Genomic DNA, 19,901 nt, shown 5'->3' with positions numbered 1-19,901 from the left:
GAGGAAAGGAAGGCAAACGTAGAAAAGAAGGTGTTCAAAATCAGAGAGATTACAATAGTAAAGGCATTTAGAAGACACTGAGTTAAAAGGCATTGACTGGAGGGAACACAGCCCCAGGTGGGAAAAGCCATAAAATCAAGCTGAATAGCTAAGAGTCCGCAGTTTAAAACATGAGAATCCTGGATAGGCATGACCATGGGTAATGTCAATTATTACTCTTGAACCAACTGAGTTTTTTCACCAGCCTGAGACGCTGATGATGGAATGCTGAGATATTGATGATGCTGATTTATTTTGCAATTTAAATCACAAATCTAAGGGTATGTCTACAGTATAGCCGCTACAGCGACACAGCCCCGACGCTGCAGCTGTGCTACTGTAAAGCCGTAGTGTAGATGCTTCCTACGTCACTGAAAAGGGGTTTTTCCACTGATGTAGTTATTCCATCTTTCTGGGAGGCAGTAGTTACGCTGATGGAAAAATCCTTCTGTTGACCTCGCCATGTTTACACCAGGGATTAAGTTGACCCAGCTACGGCATTCAGGCCACAACATTTTTCACAACCCTGAGTGATGTAGCTGGGTCAATCTAATTTTTAAATGTAGACCAGGACTGAGTCAAATCTCAAACCCACGTTCTCTGCTGATATTTCTGAGATGCAGCCGGCGGCAGCAGCAATGCCTCCTACAAAGCAACTGATGTTGCTCCAAATGGGGCCATGTAAGGCAAGTATAGTTAATCAGCCAGTTGCAAAGGCTTAGATTCAGAACATTGCACAGTTGAAATATGGACTATTGTATGTACCTCTTTGCTGTGGTTTCCAGCAAGGCTGAGATGACACAAGTTATGACTTTTATTTAGCCTTTATACTGGTTCTGGAGTTTTTGGATCTGGGTTCATGTGTTGTAAAACATGTTGATATGTGCCAAGTACTTGCCTTGACATTCAGAGTGGTGATCAAGTGTTGGATTGCACGTTCATCCCAGCCCGTGTCCAGTCTATCAGCTATGCTACAAAACAAGCTCCATCTGAAATTATTTTATGCTGTGAACTGAAAAGACTGGATGCAGATCATGCTGCAATTCCCAGAGCTAAATGAGTGTCGTTACAAATTGGAGCATGATTTATTAATCTCAGTTGATACTTTTTTTTTTATTATTTAGTTTTTTTGGTAGGGGTGTTTTGTTTTGTTCTTGTAGTTTTAACAAGAGCTGGGAAAAAATGCCAGTTTTGGAGGATTTTTTTAAACCTATTTTTTCAAAATTATCTCCCAACATTTTTTTTCAGTTTTTGATGGTTTGGTTTTCCTCCTTTTTCCAATGGCAAAATAGAAAATGGGGGAGAAAATGAAACAAACAAAATGACAAGTTTCTGTTTTCAAATACTGAAAATTATGTTTTCATTTTCAAGTTTCAAGAAAAATGAAAATTTTCATTTAAAAAACAAAAAATCTTATCCCATCAATAAATATTGTAAAGGGAAAAATTTTGACTAGCTCTAGTTTTAATCTATTCTTATATTATTATGAGGTATTTTTCATAGAACAACTGTTTCTGTTTTTCTTTCTCTGCTTTTGTTTTGGATGTATTCACCAGAGTGATGGAGGAATGTGTATACAATTGTGCCTTAATTTTCCCTGCGCGATGCGCTCTCAATTTCAGGTTGCACTCTCATTGTAACGATCCTTCTTTGGATGATCCAATCCCTCAGGAATACACTCTCTATTTGTGTCCGTCTGGTCCCTTGTATAACAAACTGCAGGATTTTTGGAAAGAGAGCAAGCACCAGTGTGCAAGAAACAAAGCCCATGAGATTTTTCCACACATAACTCTTTGTGATTTCTTTACGGTAAGAAAGCCTTTAACAATTGCACTGAGCACCAAAACCATGCTAATGTAAAATTAAGATTGAAATCTGGGCTCTCTTGAGCATGTGTTTTCACTTGCGCTTACAATTATTTTGCACTAAAACTTCCTCACATAATTAATAGAACTCATGTGTGATTGTTTGCTATAGGCACACAGGGTTTCTGCATGCATCAGTTGTATACACAAACTGTTGTATACGAGGAATTCAATATGCAAAGTTCAGTATGTTCAAATGAGTGCCATGTCTTGAAAACCCAGCAACAGTTTCCCATCACAGAGTATGCTGGGACACAGGCTAAAGTAATTGCATTTATTTCCCTCTTCACTTACAAATATCAATACAAATATTTGGATGCTGGATACTGAGGAGTGATTAGGTCAACGAATGTTAGGGAATAGGAACAGAGATTAGAGGGAGTTTTTCAAGTCTTGCGAGAGTAGAGTGGCAGAATTTAGGCTTTTTTGAGGTCTGATCATTTAAAATCTATGTAGGAATATGTCAATGCAATTGCCCGCCTAATTTGTGCGTGCAGCTAACACGGCTGTGTTTGTGTGTGCAAGTAGTCAGTAGTATATCTTTTTGCCTTCTAAGCATGCAAATTAGGCAAGCAGTTGCATATGTATTGTGCACAGAAAAGCAAACCCTCAGACATATCATCTACATAACATCCTCTGTGCATTCGTTTCTCACTGGTTTTGGATGTGGACTGGAAGTACAGTAACTGTTCTCAGTTCACTGTTGAGAAAGTTCCACATACTAAAAATAGCTATAGAGAAAAAGTTGGTTCTCTCTGCTTTTTCTTCCTGCTTTGTCTGGTGCTGCATTTGCTCCCCTGTCCATCGCAGCTTACATTCTATATCTTAGTATTGCTATGGGTTATAATCTTCAAAAGTGTGTAGGTGACTTAGGAACCTAAACCCTATTTTCAAAAGTACCTTAGAGCCAGATTTACATATTTAGCTGCCTAAAGATGCAGATAGGCACCTAGGGGGATTTTCAAAAGTTCCTAAGCAGAAAACTCAACTAGATGCTTTTGATGCCTAAATACCTTTTAAATACCTTTTATCTTGTCTACCTAGGGGGGTTATTTTGCACTGAGTTTTTGTGCACTAACTGCTGCATATTAGATGGTCCACAGTGATTACATACACACGGTCAACTGTTTTCTGCTTCAGTATAATTCAGTGTGTCTACACTGGTTGTCTGCAGTGTCTACATTACCGACAGTGTGTCTGGCCCTTTGTCAGTAAGGAGCCTAAGTATAACTGAAAATCAATGGGACTTAAGATCCTAAGTACCTAAATCAGTTTTTTAAATGGAACTTGGCCTCCTAAATCACTTAGGTGTTTGAAAATTTGACCTATGATCAGAGTTTTTTTTCTGAATCTAAAGATAATATAATTGAAATAATATGCTCTATGAATACCAGGATCTCTACAAAATGAGTCTTAAACACCATAGTGAGGGGCTGCGTCCCCCGTAAAAGGTCAATGTGTACACTTCAGTGGAATAATGGTATGGGTATCACTAAAACTATATTGATCTGTAAAAGTTTTAGAGACTTTTGAAAGCTACCTTTCACTGCTGGCAAAGTTGCACATTAGCATCCTTGCAGCACTTCACCCTTACCTTCATCAGAGATCTGTTGAAGCAACATGAAGAGTGCAGTGATGGAGCAGTTGGAAAAACAAATTATATTCATTTGACTTTCATATTCTATAATGCTGCTAAGACTACAAAATAAAGAGAACAAGTTTCATAGCAAAATTTCAAATGCTGTGGTACTAGCTGGCCATTCATAACGTTTATAGGAAATAAACATTTTTTAATTTGTAATGAATGCAGAGCTCTTGAAAGGTGTCAGACATAAAAGTCTGAATTAACCACAGAAAGTATGCATAGGTAGCAGTATTTTCAAGCTTCCACACAATGTATCTCAATCCTGTTCTAGGTGGAATATTTCAAGGGATAAGAAAGTAATTTCACCTCTGTGAATATTCAATACTTGTCCTTTCTACTATGACTGCCAACTAATACCGAGTTATGGTGGTGGTTTTGTGGTTTGGATACCTGCCCAATTTGGAATTGTTTATGAGGTAAGCCAGAGATGGTGGGTGCCACTGATGGTGTGTAATGCATGTTCTTCATATGTTTTCTTGTAGTGTGAAGACCAGAAAGTGGAATTCTTGCATGAAGCCCTAAAGAAAGTTGGTGACAGGTTTTTAAATTGTTTCCCACCAGTCATTTCTCTATCATTACATTCATCTGTCAGCTACCTTGGTTTCTTCATTAAAGATGCCCATGCAAACGTCATCAAAGAGTTTGCTGTGGCTTTTGCTACTGAGGCTTCGATCTTGGCAGGTACCATCAATGTCAATTGGAAATTGTAGCAATTTAAGTATCTCCTGAATTTCTGATGGGGCTAGATCAGATCCTGTTATTAGCTTCCTGCAACCATCCTGCCCCAAAGTTTTGAAAAAATCATGTCTGGGGAAAGTGAGGGGTGGGGGATGAGATGAGTTGAGTCCTGCTTTCTTACATTATATCTGCTGTGTAAAATAAGTATCAGCCTAAGGAATTTGGTTGATGGAATTTTTGTTTTTTAGAAGTAATATTTTGTAGAAGAAAACGAGAGTATTTATTATGTGAAACAGAAAGAAAGAAAATATTTTTTCTTACAGCAAGGGTGAATTGTGCATATCACCAGATTAAGAATGTCCACTTGGAAATAGTGTCATAGCCTGAAAGATCACTTGTGATTACTACATTGTTTCATATACTGCACAGAAGTCTGTGGAATAAAATTCTGCTTCATGGTGCTAAAGAAACAGCCTAGATAACCTTAACCTCATTTTGTGATCTTATAGGATTATTATTTTATTCCTAGATTGCCATGTGAAACCCTGTACAAAGCAGCTCCACCTTACCCTGGCTCATAAATTTTATCCACACCATCAAAAGACTTTGGAACAATTGGCCAGATCTATCAACCCAGGACAGAGCTGCCTGTGGACAGCTGCCCTGTATTCTAGAGATATGCGCTTTGTAAATTACCAGGTACATTGTTCAGTATTACTCAATCTTTTGTAGTCACATATTTAAAAGCCTTCCTAAATCAGATTTGTTGTTTGTTTATGAAAAAAATGTGTGCATAGCTCATTGTTTCAGTATACAGTACAATGCAAGGTGCTTCTTTTGGCTGAAAATTTGTATTCTCAAATCAGTGGAAGATAACCATGTGGTATTATATGGCTGCCTGATATGCAGACGGACCAGCTCTAGTTCCAAACTCAAACAGGAAAAACTTAATTTATTATGGAGTGCGAAAATAAGAAGACAGAAAATAAGCAAGAAGTATTTGAAAGTACTGGCTTTCTTCCAGGCAAGATCACTATCTAACAGTAAAAAACAGAAGTTATTTGACTGTGCCTACCTTGGAAAAAATCTGTAAAGACTGAATACCCTAAAGAAAGGCATGACTATATCCCTGATGATTTTCTGCTCAAAGGATTCTTGATTAAAATTGCTCAACATTTTTCAACTTTTCAATGAAGTTTTTTCATTAAAAAAGTCTAAAATTTTCACCATTTTTCAGCTGATTCAGTCCAGCATATCTGTATTATTATTTGAATTACTGTAGCACCTCCGAGCTCAAGTCAATCACAAGGACCCAATTGTGCTAGGCATTGTGCAAACAGGACACAAAGACAGTCCATGCCCCACAGACCTTACAATCTAATTATAAGACAAAATATAACAGCACAGAATAATGTGTCCCTATGAATCTTACAGTGTGTTTTTTTTTCACATGCCAGAAAATTGTAAATTATGGAAAACATACCTAAAAATATTTTTGTTCTTTTTAAAACTATTCTATGCTTGTTACAGAAAATAAGATTTTTATGAACAAATGTAAATTTTTATATATATTGCAGTTGTAAGAGTCCACTACCCTCTTTTTCTCTATGCTAAAGAAAATGTCATTAAAGAACAAGCTACTGTATTAAAAACACAGAAAATCAATTTACGGTGCATAGCTAAGCAGCTCTTCTCTGAAATACTCCATCACTTATAACATGAATGTTTTCTAAATGAGACCGGACATGCATTTGAAGATGTTTCCTTTCTTTCCCCCACCAGATCTTGCGAGCACTCTTTCAGTACAAGCCTCAGAACATTGATGAACTAATGCTGAATGCTGGGGATTTGATATATGTTGACCGATCACAACAATCTGATGTTAGCGATGGCTGGGTGATTGGTACCTCGCACCGGACTGGCTGCAGAGGATTTCTTCCTGAAAATTATACAGAGAAAGCCAATGAGTCAGATACATGGGTTAAACACAGGTTAGTAAGTTCCTCTCCGTAATTTCCAGAGCTATACATGCATGGTTATAGGTATTGTTTTATAGTAGTTCCCTTGTATATTATAACACAGTGATAGAGGTCTATTGACCCTCCCTGTTGGTAGATACTGGAACCCTGCAGAGATGCTAGTTGATTATTGCATTACAGGAAGTGAGTCTCTTAACACTACCTGGAAAATGAGAAAGTGAGAGTCGGTCTCTGGACAGAGAGGGTCTCATATACAACAGAGCATGTAGTGTACAAATGTATAGTGTGGTGGCAGCCATAACTACACAAAGTAACCCAGTGAGGGCTGAACAGTCCTCAGTGAGGAAAGCTAGGAGCAATCAAACCTTGGGAAAGAAGGTGTGAGCTTTCAATTTGTGTCACACTGTCATTAGGTCATTAGTTTGTCTGTTATTAAGCCAAGCTGCGGGAAGTTTAATTTTGACCCTGTACCATGTATGGATCAGTTGTGGGGCTTTCTTTTCCTTCCCTTCTTTTTTCAACTCTTTTTCCCCTCTTACTTCACTCTCTCATGACATTCTCTGTATCTCACTGCTGCCTCCCTCATGTAACAAAACAAAGACAAACAAACAAACCAAAAGAAGTAAAGTCTAGGCTTATCCTCACGGTGTCTGTGGGATGTTTCATTTCCCCTGTATTTCACTTTCTTTTTTGATCTTTTAAGCTTGTCAGAGAAAAAACTGTCTGCTTATGTGTTTGAAAATGTCTAGGGTATTTTAGTTACTACCTCAATATAAATTCATACATAATAACTTTACATTGTACATCAGTTAAATGTACCTCATAAGCAAGGCAATGAAAATGTAAGACCTCTGACAGTACAGACCTTCAACTCTTCCACCCAAACATCAGGGGCATGCACAGGAACTGAAATTCCAGCGCATTGAGGGGCACATTCTGTGCCCCCATCAGAGGACCGAGGAGCTCTATGACCCCCCACTAACTATTGGGGAGGGGCTGTGCTCCGGCATGCCCCCATCAAAGAGAGACACCTCACTTCTAGAATAAACACCATGCACCACAGCCGTTGCGCCACAGCCTTATTTCTGCCCCAGTAGGGATGTCAGCCTTCCAGCCCCCCCTTTCATAAACTCTCCACAACACACAAACACATCAGACTCCCACATACACACACATACCCCAGCATCACTTTTACGAAAAATGCGTTTTCCTAAAACTGTGTAGAAGCGATTGTGTTCTTGTGTATGAATGTCCCAGTTCTTTCAATATTAGAAGGGATCTCCAACACCCCATTATGGCTGTTGGATTCTTTCAACTAGTTCCTATTTTTCATGAAAGAGGAGCTACTTCTAGATAGCGAATAAAAAATGTAACGTCGCTAGCCAGTGAATAAAATGCTGGTTTGTGTTTTGAAGATTTTATTAACAAACATAGGAAATAAAAACATATTTTTGAAAAAATGAAAGCTGAGATTCAAGGGAATTCCTTTGAAGGAAAACATATTTGTCAACTTACATCCTGATAGAGAAAAAACATGACGATGAATATTTTCAATAAATCAAAAGCAAATAATAATAAACTTTAGAAGTAGCCATTCTCTCCGATACTGCCATTATGTACGTGTGGGTCAATATTCACGTGTCAAAAATTAGCAATCAGTTTGCCAAGAGATCTGAAAAATTGAGACACAAAATCGAAACTTTCTTAAATGGCTGATATTTAATAAATTATAACTCAAACTAATTAATGTTTTTTAAAATTCATAGAAAATTTAACATCACTGAACAGATTATGTACTGTTGCATTAAAACAGTTAATTGCATTACTGGTGTTGCAGTAAACTTTGGGAAGGTGTACTGTATTCTTCATATAAAACAAATAGGCTGAATCCTTGCTTTAAGTGAAAAACAGAACCCAAGCTTAACTATGGTGGCACTATTACATCTTCTTCATAATAATAATAATAGTTTCACTGAATCTGAATGAATTACTTTAAATTAGCAATTTCAAATAAACTTATATTTATATGAAATGCAAAATGTTATTGCACCGGAAGGATTGGCAGGTTATTTTAGAATCAGATTTTGTGATGTGGGCCAAATGCGAGGGGAAAACAAAATCCAGGTTCTTTCCTGCTCTCTTCATTCAACATATTATAAGATGGAGAAATCCATAGAGACCATGCACAGAAAAATGCTGGAGACTCTGTAGCTCAAGTTCTCATGTGAACACACCTTTTGGAGCTGTTGAAAGTATAGATAAGGTTGATCTTTCAGGAATTTCTGCTAGCAGATCTTCTTAGGTTAGAGGGGGAACACACCCTGAAGAATGCTCACTAGATCTGTACCCTCCAGATGCCCTGGTACAACCCCTCAAACTGCAGGGTCTCTAGCATGCAGAATTTTTGCATGACTTTGCATGGACTTAAAGCCACTGGAACTGGAGCATCTCCCATTTCCATTTCTCCCTGCTGCATTTACTCACCAGTTTGTTTCCCTGTGCATGTGTCACAGGAGACGAGTATCTGTCCTATCAATTCCAGAGTGCATGAGTCTCCTTTGTGGGCACAGAAACTAATTTGTGTCTTATGCATAAGTGAAGGTATATACATTATACTCAGGTATAGTTGCTCTACACTGAAATTTGGCCTTCAAAGACTCAGCCCAGGAACACTTTTCATACCAGATTTGGCGTGAGTTGTGTTTAGAGTGCTCAGAAACATTAAAATAAAAGGATTGTGGCTGCAGATGCTTTTTGGTCCTTATGTAACTTTAAAATCTTGAATTTTAGAAGAAAATCTTCTGCAGCACAGATTGGCCCCTTGGCATATAATCTTTTTATTGTTTCTTCTTTCCTCTTCTTCATTTTTAGAGGTTACAGTGATAATAAGAAATGAGGGAAGATGGAGGCTGCCTCCCCACGTAGGTGCCACCTTGATCTTGTTGATTTTACCTCATTTCAAAGTCGTCTGTCTCTCTGCTAAACTTTTCTCTGTAGTTGCAAGCTCTGCAGATGGTATATATAGATAAGAACTTAGCTTTCTACACAAAAAGCTGCAAACCAGTCCTTGCCATATTCTTGAAGAGAGGGAGCTAACTGTGTGTAATTTCCTGTTTGACACATTTCAGAAGGTTTATGCACTCTCTTTACCATCACTTAATATTGTTTAATATTACATGGGACAATTCCTAGATCAGGAACAGCATGGTATGGTAAGTGTATAAAATACTTTGGAACAGGACGCAGACCCATGGACTAAGAACCCACTTATGTCCCTCTTGGAACTACACAGTCCTTGGATCAGACCATGTAAAAGTAGCAGGTCTATTCACCCACGTCTCCAGACCAGGAGTGGGTAGGTGAGGGAGGGGTGAAACTTCAGCTCCACCACACTTCACTCAATGGCCAAGCAGCTGAGCCAGCATGTGGGGGACGTGCGCTGTAGTAATTTGGCGCTGATGTAGCCCAGCAGTAAATTACTGCTCTCCAGAAGCAAGGAGGAAGCGGGAGGAGACTTTTGTGTTAGATAGGTGTCTTTGAAGCACAATCTTCGTGAAGCTATCCCAGAGGCGGTGCAGCTTAGCACTTGCCTATATGGCGAGTTACTGTACAGCAAGCCAGGGTGTGAATCTACAGTACACTAGCTTGCTATGCAGTATTGCCCTGTGTGGGCACTGCTAGAGTGTACTAAAAGCCCCAGAGTGATCAATTTCAGGAGTTGGCTTTACTGTAATTTGTTAGTCAGATTTTCTTTCAAGCACTCATTCTTTGTACTGAGACTGCAGCTAAAAATATACACATACCTCCCACATCAGCAGATCATTGCATAGTCTGGTGGCCTATTTATTAAAGGAGGCAGATTTTTAAAAACATGTATGTTTTGGGGATTTCAATTATTAGAAAAGCGTGAAAGTGCATCTTTTGAAATCTTCTTGGTTGGCACATTATCCCATCCCTTCCATGGTGCAAAATTGTCATGTTAGGCTGAATATTGGGGTGAGCCTTAAAACCATATAGAGCCTGATCCACTACTGAAGTCAGTGGAAGTTTTCTCATTGACTTGAGGAGGTGCAGAATGTGCCGCCTTCCCACCCCCCATATGGCAGTTCACAAGATTACAGAGGCGGACATGTGGAATGCATATGGTATGACAGTATTATTATTGCTATGCTGAGAGGTACTAGTGACTGCATCTTTGAGACTGGTTATGAACGCCCTTCTATTAACAAAGCCGTCCAGATGAGTTAATGAGAAGTCCCCCAATGTAGACCATGTCTATATTACAGTATCTACAATGGCACAGATACAGCACTGCATCTATGCCACTGTAGCACCATAAGAAGATGCTTCATATGTTGACAGAAGGGTTTTTCCCACTGACGTAGTTAATCCACCTCTCTGAGAAGTGGTAGCTAGGTCAATGGAGGAATTCTTCCACTGACCTAGCAACATCTACATGGGCGGGTTAATTCAAACTTACTGTGTTCCTCAGGGTGCAAAATTTTTCACAGCCCTGAGGGACATAGCTAAGTGCATCTAATTTTTCAGTGTAGACCAGGCCAAAGACAAATGGGTTGTGAAGCTTCCCAGGAGTTTGGACTGAGAAGGCAGAAGGGGCTTCCTAAGTATTGTTTGTGTTTGTATGTGTGAGGAGAGGGAGAAGAGACACAACAGAGAGAGAAGCAGAGGCAAAAAGCAAGAAAGCCAAGTAGCAGCCAGCGAGTACAGTGTGACCCAGGACAAAGACAGCTTTTGAGTCTGTTGGCTAAAGAGGCTTGGGGATGTAAACTAAAGAACAGCTCCTTTTGTTCCTGGTTTCTCTTGCATTCAGAGAAGCGGGACTTTTGTACATTCTTTGTACATAAACAAGACGGAATCAAAGAAAATCCTAGACTCTATCAATTTCTGCTTCCAACTAGAACATAGACTCCTAGATTCTAAGGTCAGAAGGGACCATTATGATAACCTAGTCTGACCTCCTGCACAACACAAGCCACAGAACTTCAGCCACTCACTTCTGTAATAGACCTCTAACCTATGACTGAATTATTGAACTCCTCAAATAATGATTTAAAGACTTGAAGATACAGAGAATCCACCAGCAAGTGACCTGTGCCTCATGCTACAGAGGAAGGCGAAAAAACCCAAGGGCTTATACCAATCTGCCCTGGGGGAAAATTCCTTCCTGACCCCAAATATGGCGATCAGTTAAACCCTGAGCGTGTGGGCAAGACTCACCAGCCAGACACCCAGAAAGAATTCTCCATAGTAACTCAGAACCCACCCCATCTAACATCCCTTCACAGGCCATTGGACATATTTACCGCTAGTAACCTAAGATCAGTCTATTGCCAAATTAGGCTGTCCTATCATACCATCCCTTCCATAAATTTATCAAGCTCAGTCTTGAAGCCAACAAGGTTTCTTGCCCCCACTGCTCCCCTTGGAAGGCTGTCCCAGAACTTCACTCCCCTGATGGTTAGAAATCTTCATCTAATTTCAAGTCTAAACTTCCTGATGGCCAGTTTATATCCATTTGTTCTTCTGTCCACATTGGTGCTGAACTTAAATAACTCCTCTCCCTCCCTGGTATTTATCCCTCTGACATATTTATAGAGAGCAATCATATCTCCCCATAGCCTTCTTTTGGTTATGCTAAACAAGCCAAGCTCTTTGAGTCTCCTCTCATAAGGCAAGTTTCCATTCCTTGGATCATATTAGTAGCCTTTCTTGGCACCTGTTTCAGTTTGAATTCATTTTTCTTAAATATGGTAGACCAGAACTGCACACAGTATTCCAGATGAGGTCTGACCAACGCCTTGGACAATGGTACTAACACCGCCCTATATCTACTGGAAATACCTCGCCTGATGCATCTTAGGACCACATTAGCTTTTTTCACAGTCACACCACGTTGGCGGCATATAGTCATCCTGTGATTAACCAATACGCCAAGGTCGTTCCCTTCCTCTGTCACTTCCAACTGATGCGTCCCCAGCTTATAGCAAAGGTTCTTGTTATTAGTCCCTAAGTGCATGATTTTGCACTTTCCACTATTAAATTTCATCCGATTTCTATTACTCCAGTTTACAAGATCATCCAGATCTCGTTGTATGATATCCCAGTTTTTCTTTGTATTAGCAATACCTCCCAACTTTGTATCATCTGCAAATTTTATTAGCACACTCCCACTTTCTGTGCCAAGGTCGGTAATAAAAAGGTTAAATAAGATTGGTCCCAAGAACGATCCCTGAGGAACTCCACTAGTAACCTCCTTCCAGCCTGACAGTTCACCTTTGTGAACAGTATGATCCGTTGTAGTCTCCCCTTTAACCAGTTCCTTATCCACCTTCCAATTTTCATATTAATCCCCATCTTTTTCAATTTAACTAATAATTCCCTATTTGGAACCGTATCAAATGCCTTATTGAAATCTAGGTAAATTAGATCCACTGCATTCCCTTTGTTTAAAAAAATCTATTACCTTCTCAAAAAAGGAGATCAGGTTGGTCTGGCATGATCTACCTTTTGTAAAGCCATGTTGCATTTTGTCCCAATTACCGTTAACCTCAATGTCCTTAACTACTTTCTCTTTCAAAAATGTTTCCAACATCTTCCATACTACTGAGGTCAAACTAACAGGCCTGTAATTACCCCGATTGCTTTTTTTCCCTTTCTTAAAAATAGGAACTATTTTAGCAATTCTCCAGTCATACGGTACAGCCCCAGAGTTTACAGATTCATTAAAAATCCTTGCTAATGGGCTTGCAATTTCACATGCCATTTCCTTTAATATCCTTGGATGGGCCCTCTGATTTAGTCCCATTAAGCAGTCCGAGTTTGGCTTCTACTTCGGATGTGGTAATTTCCACCTCCATATCCTCAAATCCATTAGCCCCCCTCCCACTATTCCTAAACTCTTCATTAACCTCATTAAAAACTGAGGCAAAGTATTTGTTTAGATATTGGGCCATGCCTAGATTATCCTTAACCTTCACCTCATCTTCAGTGCTTAGCAGTCCCACTTCTTCTTTCTCTGTTTTCTTCCTATTTATATGGCCATAGAATCTTTTACTGTTTGTTTTAATTCCTTTTGCAAGGTCCAACTCTACTTGGTTTTTGGCATTTCTCACTTTATCTCTACATGTTCTGACCGCCAAGAGGTAGCTTTCCTTGTTGATCCCTCCCATCTTCCACTCTTTGTAGGCTTTCTGCTTTCTCTTAATCACCTGTCTGAGATCCTTGCTCATCCAGCTTGGTCTACAACTCTTGCCTATGAATTTTTTCCCTTTCCTTGGGATGCAGGCTTCAGATAGTTCCTGCAACTTTGACTTGAAGTAATTCCAAGCCTCCTCCGCCTTCAGATCCAAAAGTTCTTCAGTCCAGTCCACTTCCTCAACTAATTCCCTTAATTTTTTTAAGTTAGCCCTTTTGAAATCAAAGACCCCAGTCACAGATCTATTTCTGTGTATCCTTCCATTTAGTTTGAACTGAATTAGCTCATTGTCGCTCGAACCATGGTTGTCCCCTACAACCAGTTCTTCTACGATATCCTCACAACTCACCAATAGCAAATCTAAAATGGCATCCCCTCTTGTTGGTTCAGCAACTATTTTACTCTGTCAGCTATCACATCCAGGAAAATCTGGGCCCTATTATTATAACTAACACTAATCTTCTAGGCCCTGAATTTTGACTAGTCACATGAGTCAAAAAGGGACAATACTGTTAATAGTAGGATCCAGTTTCCAGTGATACAGATTGTTGTATTCCTGTGGAACCAAGATGGAACAAATAATGGGGATACCTACAGAAATCAGAAGTGGCTACTAGGAATTAAAACAAGGCCTAAAACAGGAGCTGGAGACTTCACAAAAGGAATTAAGACAAGATCAAAAACAAGATCTAGAAAGTGCTCGGAGAAAACTTGCATCAGGCTGAGATGATATCCTTGTTGGGAGAGCCATTACAAGTGCCCAGAGAGATTGGGAAACATGCTTAGGCTGGAATGGTAAAAATGGATTGATGAGATGACTAACAATCTCATTGTCATAGGCCAGAAGTTTTGCCACAAAATAGTGGAGATCAAACAGGCTTTGGCCAATTTGGAACTTGCTGACTGAGATGTGTTGCAGCAAGGATTTAAGGAGTTGAAAATTCAGCTCCAGAGGAAATCTAAGTGCCACAGTGGCAGGCAGCCACCCACCTGGATGAGGAATTGAACCAGCCAGAGGACTTGGGTAGGACCGGATCTTTACAATAGATTTCTACCCTGTTTGTAATCCACAGAGGCCCAGAGGGGAGAGTTTGGGCTGTTCCAGGTCAAATAATGCAAAAGGGAGGGAAAAATTCCCTTAGAGGCTTATATGCCTCAGTTCAACATTATAGCTCAAATCAATGGCTGGGCAGATGGACAGAAAAGGGGGGTTACTAGCAGCCAGTGTGGGTGGCCCAGCTCTGAAAACGCTGGAGAACTTACCTGCAGAAAAAAAGACAAAGTTATCCAGACCTGGTACAAGCACTTGTCATGCAGTTCGGAGATAGCTATCAATCTGAGCTGGCCAGAACACAGATAAGATCTAGAAAGAGAGGGAAAGAAAAAAAACCCATCTTTTAGAGGCTTGTGCTCCTGGCAGACCCAGAGAGCAATGAGGCCATACAAGATACGTTCGCGATGAACCAATGTATAGACGCTCAGCTGAAGTTGGACTTGCAGATCAAAATAGTGAAAGGAGATCAAAGACACTCAGAGGCTGTGGAATTTTCCACAGAACTTGAATCTTTCTTTGCAACATTGCACCAATAGAGGAAACAGCTGATAGTGAGGAAGATGGAAGATGAAAGAAGGGATTCTAATCTGGTTCATGATCTTATTGAATGATAAGAAAAATTGTTAAATTTTGTCCCTAAAAGAAGAGAAATTGGCAATAATGCAAAAATTAAAGGAAACAATTTAGTTAAATGCTGAGATTATGACAAAAAAAGGCCACAGAAAGAAAGATTGCTAGAAATTTAAGGCACGCCATGACAGACTGTCACCAGCGTGTAGTGACAGCCTTTCAATTCAGGAAATGGTGGAGGTACAAGCATCAGCCCCACAGGTTTTGTTTCAATCTGTGCCATTGAACAACGATGGGGCTTTGGCTATTGAGTGTGTAATAGGATCTCTAAAATGCACAGTGGTGATTGACAGTGGCTCAAATATAATAGTGATTAAACCAGACATGTTAAAAAAAATTAGGGAATAGGGGATCCATCACTGAACCCCCTAGTTCGTCTCAAATAGAGACAGTGACTGAGGCAATGAAACCCATCCAAAAATTGGGAAAACTGGGTTTGAAGACTGGACCTCTGGAATTAGAGCCAGAAGTCTGGGTGGCTGAAATAGTGGATGAGCTAATAATTGACTTGGATTTGATTATGGCTAATAACTGTGTAATCAGTGCTAGGAAAGGAGTCTTAGGCTTGATCTACACTGCTGCCAGCAGTCGACGGGAGATACGCAAGCTGTCCCGTACCACGGTGTTTTCAATGCGCTACATCGACGGGAGACGCCCTCCAGTCAACACAGCCTTACTGCTTTCGGGGAGGTGGATTAATGGCGTCGACCAGGAAGCACTTCTGGGATCAACTGAGAGGATCTCTACGACCTGCTCAATCGATCCCGCTGCATTGATCCCCAAGGAGCAGGCAGTGTAGACATACCCTCACAAATTCAGTCTGTGGAAGTTTGTTTGCAATGAACAAATTGGCCTGCCCCTGGGGACAGAAACCATTCTATCAGCATCACACTGTGGTGGCTTTGCAGCACGGGAAAGAGAGAGTGGCTAAGACCCAGGATCTTGGGGGGGGGAATCTTTGCTGCTAAAGCACCTGTGGATCTGCAACAAGGACGGATCCCTGTTGGCTTGCTCAGTGTTTCTGACAAGCAGCAAATAGTTTAAAAAAAAAAAAAAAAAAAAAAGAGAACCCTTTCAGTGGACATCAGGGTGTGCTTTAGCATTTGCAGAATTGAAAAAGGCTCTTGGGACTGCCCCCGTCTTGGCCTATCCATATTTCAAAACTCTTTTCCTATTGGACACCGATCCTAGAGCTTACAATTTTGGGGGAGAGAATTTCAGTTTGGCTGCCTCCTCCCCCCTCCCCCCCTTTTGAATCTGAGAATGTATTTGTGGAAGTTGAGGCTGGGGCCTGGTCTGCACACCACCAAGCATTGTATCTATGCTAACCTAACTCCTGGTTTAGCTGCTGGTAGGTCAACAGAAGAAAGCTTCCATTGACCTAGCTACTATTGCTCAGGGGGGTGGAGTTCCTACAGCAATGGAAAAACCCAATCTGTTGCTGCAGGAAGCATCTGCACTACAGTGCTACAGTGGCGTAGCTACAGCACCGTAGCTGTGCTGGTGTAGTGCCGTTGTGTAGACACGACCTGGAAAAGTTGTTACAGAGGTCAATCCCACAACCCCCTTTCACACCGAATGGGCAAGGTCTGCTTCAGCCAGCAAATTCCACAGAAACAATAGTCATTCCCCAGTTGGCTGAAGGAAAATCAGTCAGGGAGTAAAAAATCCCAGAGGCGTTTGGGTGGAATTAAAATCAATTTGGGTTGGTGATGTGAAAACATCTTGACAGAAAGACACCAAACATATGTAGATAGTTAACCAGCTATCATTTTTAGTTTGCTAACCTGTTTATTTGCTTTCTGTTTGGCATCAGTCATACAGGACGTCGTCATTTTATTTTGGGGTACCATCAGAATGATGGGCAGGCAGAGTTAAAACCGGGGGAGGGTTATGCTGAGCAGTACTGGTGACTGCATCAATCACCAACCTCTTTGACATTGGGTGTGAATGCCCCCTTCAATTCACTTAACTGTCAGGATGAGTTAATCAGACGCCCCCCACCCAAGACAAATGAGAATTTTGAACCCACTCAGGAGTTTGGACTGAGTGAGCAGAGAGAGGTTGCTGAGTATGGTGTTTTGTGTGTGTGTGAGAGAGGAGGCAAAAAACACAGAAACTCAAAACAGACAGAACAGGAAAGGAGGCAGAGGCAAAGCAAGAAAGCCAAGCAAGAGTCAATGAGTGCAGTGTGATTCTGGAAAAAGCCAGAGAGAGACCTTTTGGTTCTGTTGGCTAAAGAGGCTAGGGGCTATAAACTAAAAACTGCCCTTTTATTGTTGGTTTCTCCTGCAGTCAGAGAAGCAGGACTTCGTACATTTCTTGTACATAAGCAAGACGGCATCAAAGAAAATACCAGATTCCATCAATTTCTGCTTCCCTGGAACATTTCCAGGGCCCCAAACTTTGACTAGCCACGCAGGTCAAAAGGGGCAACATTATTTATTAACCAAACTCTAGCAATAGACTGTCACTTAGACTAGTGCTGTGGGATCAGACTTTGTCAGATGCAATTTGGTGAAGCACATCAAAATTCTTTATGGCTCTGCTCCTACTGAAGTGAATGGGAATCTTGTCTTTGATTTCCCTGGATACAAGATCAGGCCTTAAAAATCCCATCTCTCCATGTGTGTCTGTCTGTTGCTTCTACTTTTCCCACAGAGAATACACTTTCACTCCAGCTTCAGGACTGCTCCCCAAGAATGAAAATGAACCTATCCCTAAACTGAATGGTGAAGTCCATAATGCAATAATGACAAAGAGCGTAACCAAAATGCTTGCTTTCCAGGTAATAATTCTTCATTTTTTTATTCTTTGACAGGTGCATAAATATCAATGCTAATACAAATACATTTTTAAATGATCCTTTAATATCACTCTTTAGTTTCATCTCAATATTTTCTGTAAATTGATTTTACATTTCTTAATGACCCTTTTCTTATGCCAGTAAAAAATAGCAAGGGAAATGAAAAAAATACGTATTTTCAAATACGTCTGGCTCTGTCAATTAGTTTCTTCACTTCTCCAGGTGGGTATTGTAGATTTAAGAATGTTTCATAGAGATCCTGTAGGTCTTTGTCTCTGTCTGAGGGATCGGAGCAAATCCAGTTGTATCTTAAGGCTTGGCTGTAGACAATGGATCATGTAATGTGTCCAGGGTGAAAGCTCCATTGCGGTATTGCAGTCAGTTGGTTTTCGGTATAGGGTGGTATTAATGTGACCATCCTTTATTTTTATTGTAGTGTCCAGGAAGTGGATTTCTTGTGTGGACTGGTCCAGGCTGAGGTTGATAGTGGGATGGAAATTATTGAAATCCCAGTGAAATTCTTCGAGGGACTCTTTCCCGTGGGTCCAGATGATGAAAATGTCACCAATGTAGCATAGGTAAAGAAGAGGTGTTTGGGGACGAATTTTGAGGAAGCGTTGTTCTAGGTTAGCCATAAAAATGTTGGCATACTGTGGGGCCATGCGGGTGCCCATAGCTGTGCCACTGACTTGGAGGTATAGATTGGCTCCAAATCTGAAGTAGTTGTGAGTCAGGACAAAGTCACAAAGTTCAGCTGTCAGGTATGACATATCATCATCAGGGAAAATGTTCTTGATGGCTTCAAGTCCATCTTTGTGTGGAATGTTGGTGTAGAGAGCTTCTATATTCATAGTGGCTAGGATGGTATTTTCTGGGAGATCACCGATGGATTGTAGTTTTCTCAGGAAGTTAGTGGTATCACGAAGATAGCTAGGAGTGCTGGTGGCATAGGGCCTGAATTTGAAAGCAAAATCTGTCCATATTATAAGGATTCCAATTCTCCTCGATCAGCTTGCCTTGTCTGAGCTAGGATTTTAACATGGGTTAGTTAACACACCTTTTTCTTTGTGTGAACACTGTTTTATAGCCTAATCTATAGACACCTAAGTCACAGCCCTCTTTCCATTGATTTCAGTGGATTTTGGATGAGGCCTTCTATCGCTGTCTAGGATATGTCTAGGATCTCATCTGTAAAATGGGAATAACAATACTTCCTTCTTCCCACCCTTTGTCGGTCTAGTTTATTCAAATGACTGTAAGCCTTTCAGGGAAGAGACTGTCCCTTAGTATTGGTGTACAGTACATCAAACAATGGAGGCCAGATCTCAGTTGCAGGTTCTAGGCGCTACTGTGATAAAATTAATAAATACTAAAATGTAAATGTATCACTTCATCCAGCTTTCTCAGACTGTTGCTCTCAGAAGAGGCTTGTTGGTGATGCGTCATGGGGAAAGAGTGGATCAGGTTTTTGGGAAGTCCTGGATTCAGCAATGCTTAACTGCAGATGGTAAGTAAAAGAATGGGAGGACTGGTCCTTGGCTAAACCAGACTCAAAAGAAAATATTGTATCATGATGGCAGTGATGCATAAAGACTAAGTTACTACTTGTAAATGTCTGTAAACCAGACTGAAACTTTAGTGCTGAAGAAAGCAGCTATTCAGAAATACCCTTCATAGCAGAATGCCTAGTAGTATCATACATTCAAAGCTATATTTGAGATATGCACAGTCAATGTATACTCTGTTAGTCACTGTACTTCGTATATAGTAATCCTATGTAGTACAAATAGAACTGTGTGAAACTCTACATTTTTGTCTCATGAGTTGATGTGCAAAATGTGAATTTTTCACCAGCATTTTCAGAAATTTACAATATTGATCAATGGCCAAATTTCCCCTTTTTGCACAGATAGACATTGCTTTTCAACATTACAATGCTGAAGGATAACTGAAGCAAACAATGAGATTTTGTGGGGAAATGACAAAATG

The 19,901-nt window shown here is 40.3% G+C and overlaps 1 protein-coding gene across 2 annotated transcripts in view; it reads left to right on the top strand.

Moving 5' to 3' along the window:
* The window catches only part of UBASH3A (ubiquitin associated and SH3 domain containing A), a 33,322-nt gene that overhangs the window by 2,918 nt on the left and 10,503 nt on the right, over positions 1-19,901 (top strand). For both annotated transcript variants that reach the window (XM_067545329.1, XM_067545330.1), the window contains exons 3-8: positions 1,662-1,848; positions 4,032-4,230; positions 4,757-4,926; positions 6,010-6,218; positions 17,768-17,894; positions 19,311-19,419. In XM_067545329.1, the coding sequence (XP_067401430.1) occupies positions 1,662-1,848; positions 4,032-4,230; positions 4,757-4,926; positions 6,010-6,218; positions 17,768-17,894; positions 19,311-19,419 (1,001 nt within the window). The remainder of the gene's footprint in view (positions 1-1,661; positions 1,849-4,031; positions 4,231-4,756; positions 4,927-6,009; positions 6,219-17,767; positions 17,895-19,310; positions 19,420-19,901) is intronic.

Source organism: Emydura macquarii, unplaced genomic scaffold (assembly GCF_026122565.2).
Source record: "Emydura macquarii macquarii isolate MOO-44397 ecotype Brisbane River unplaced genomic scaffold, CSIRO-AGI_Emac_v2 contig_1043, whole genome shotgun sequence".
In the NCBI taxonomy this organism is placed as follows: Eukaryota; Metazoa; Chordata; order Testudines; family Chelidae; genus Emydura; species Emydura macquarii.
Note: the sequence above shows the minus strand (reverse complement) of the source record. Positions and strands in the feature narration are given on the sequence as shown.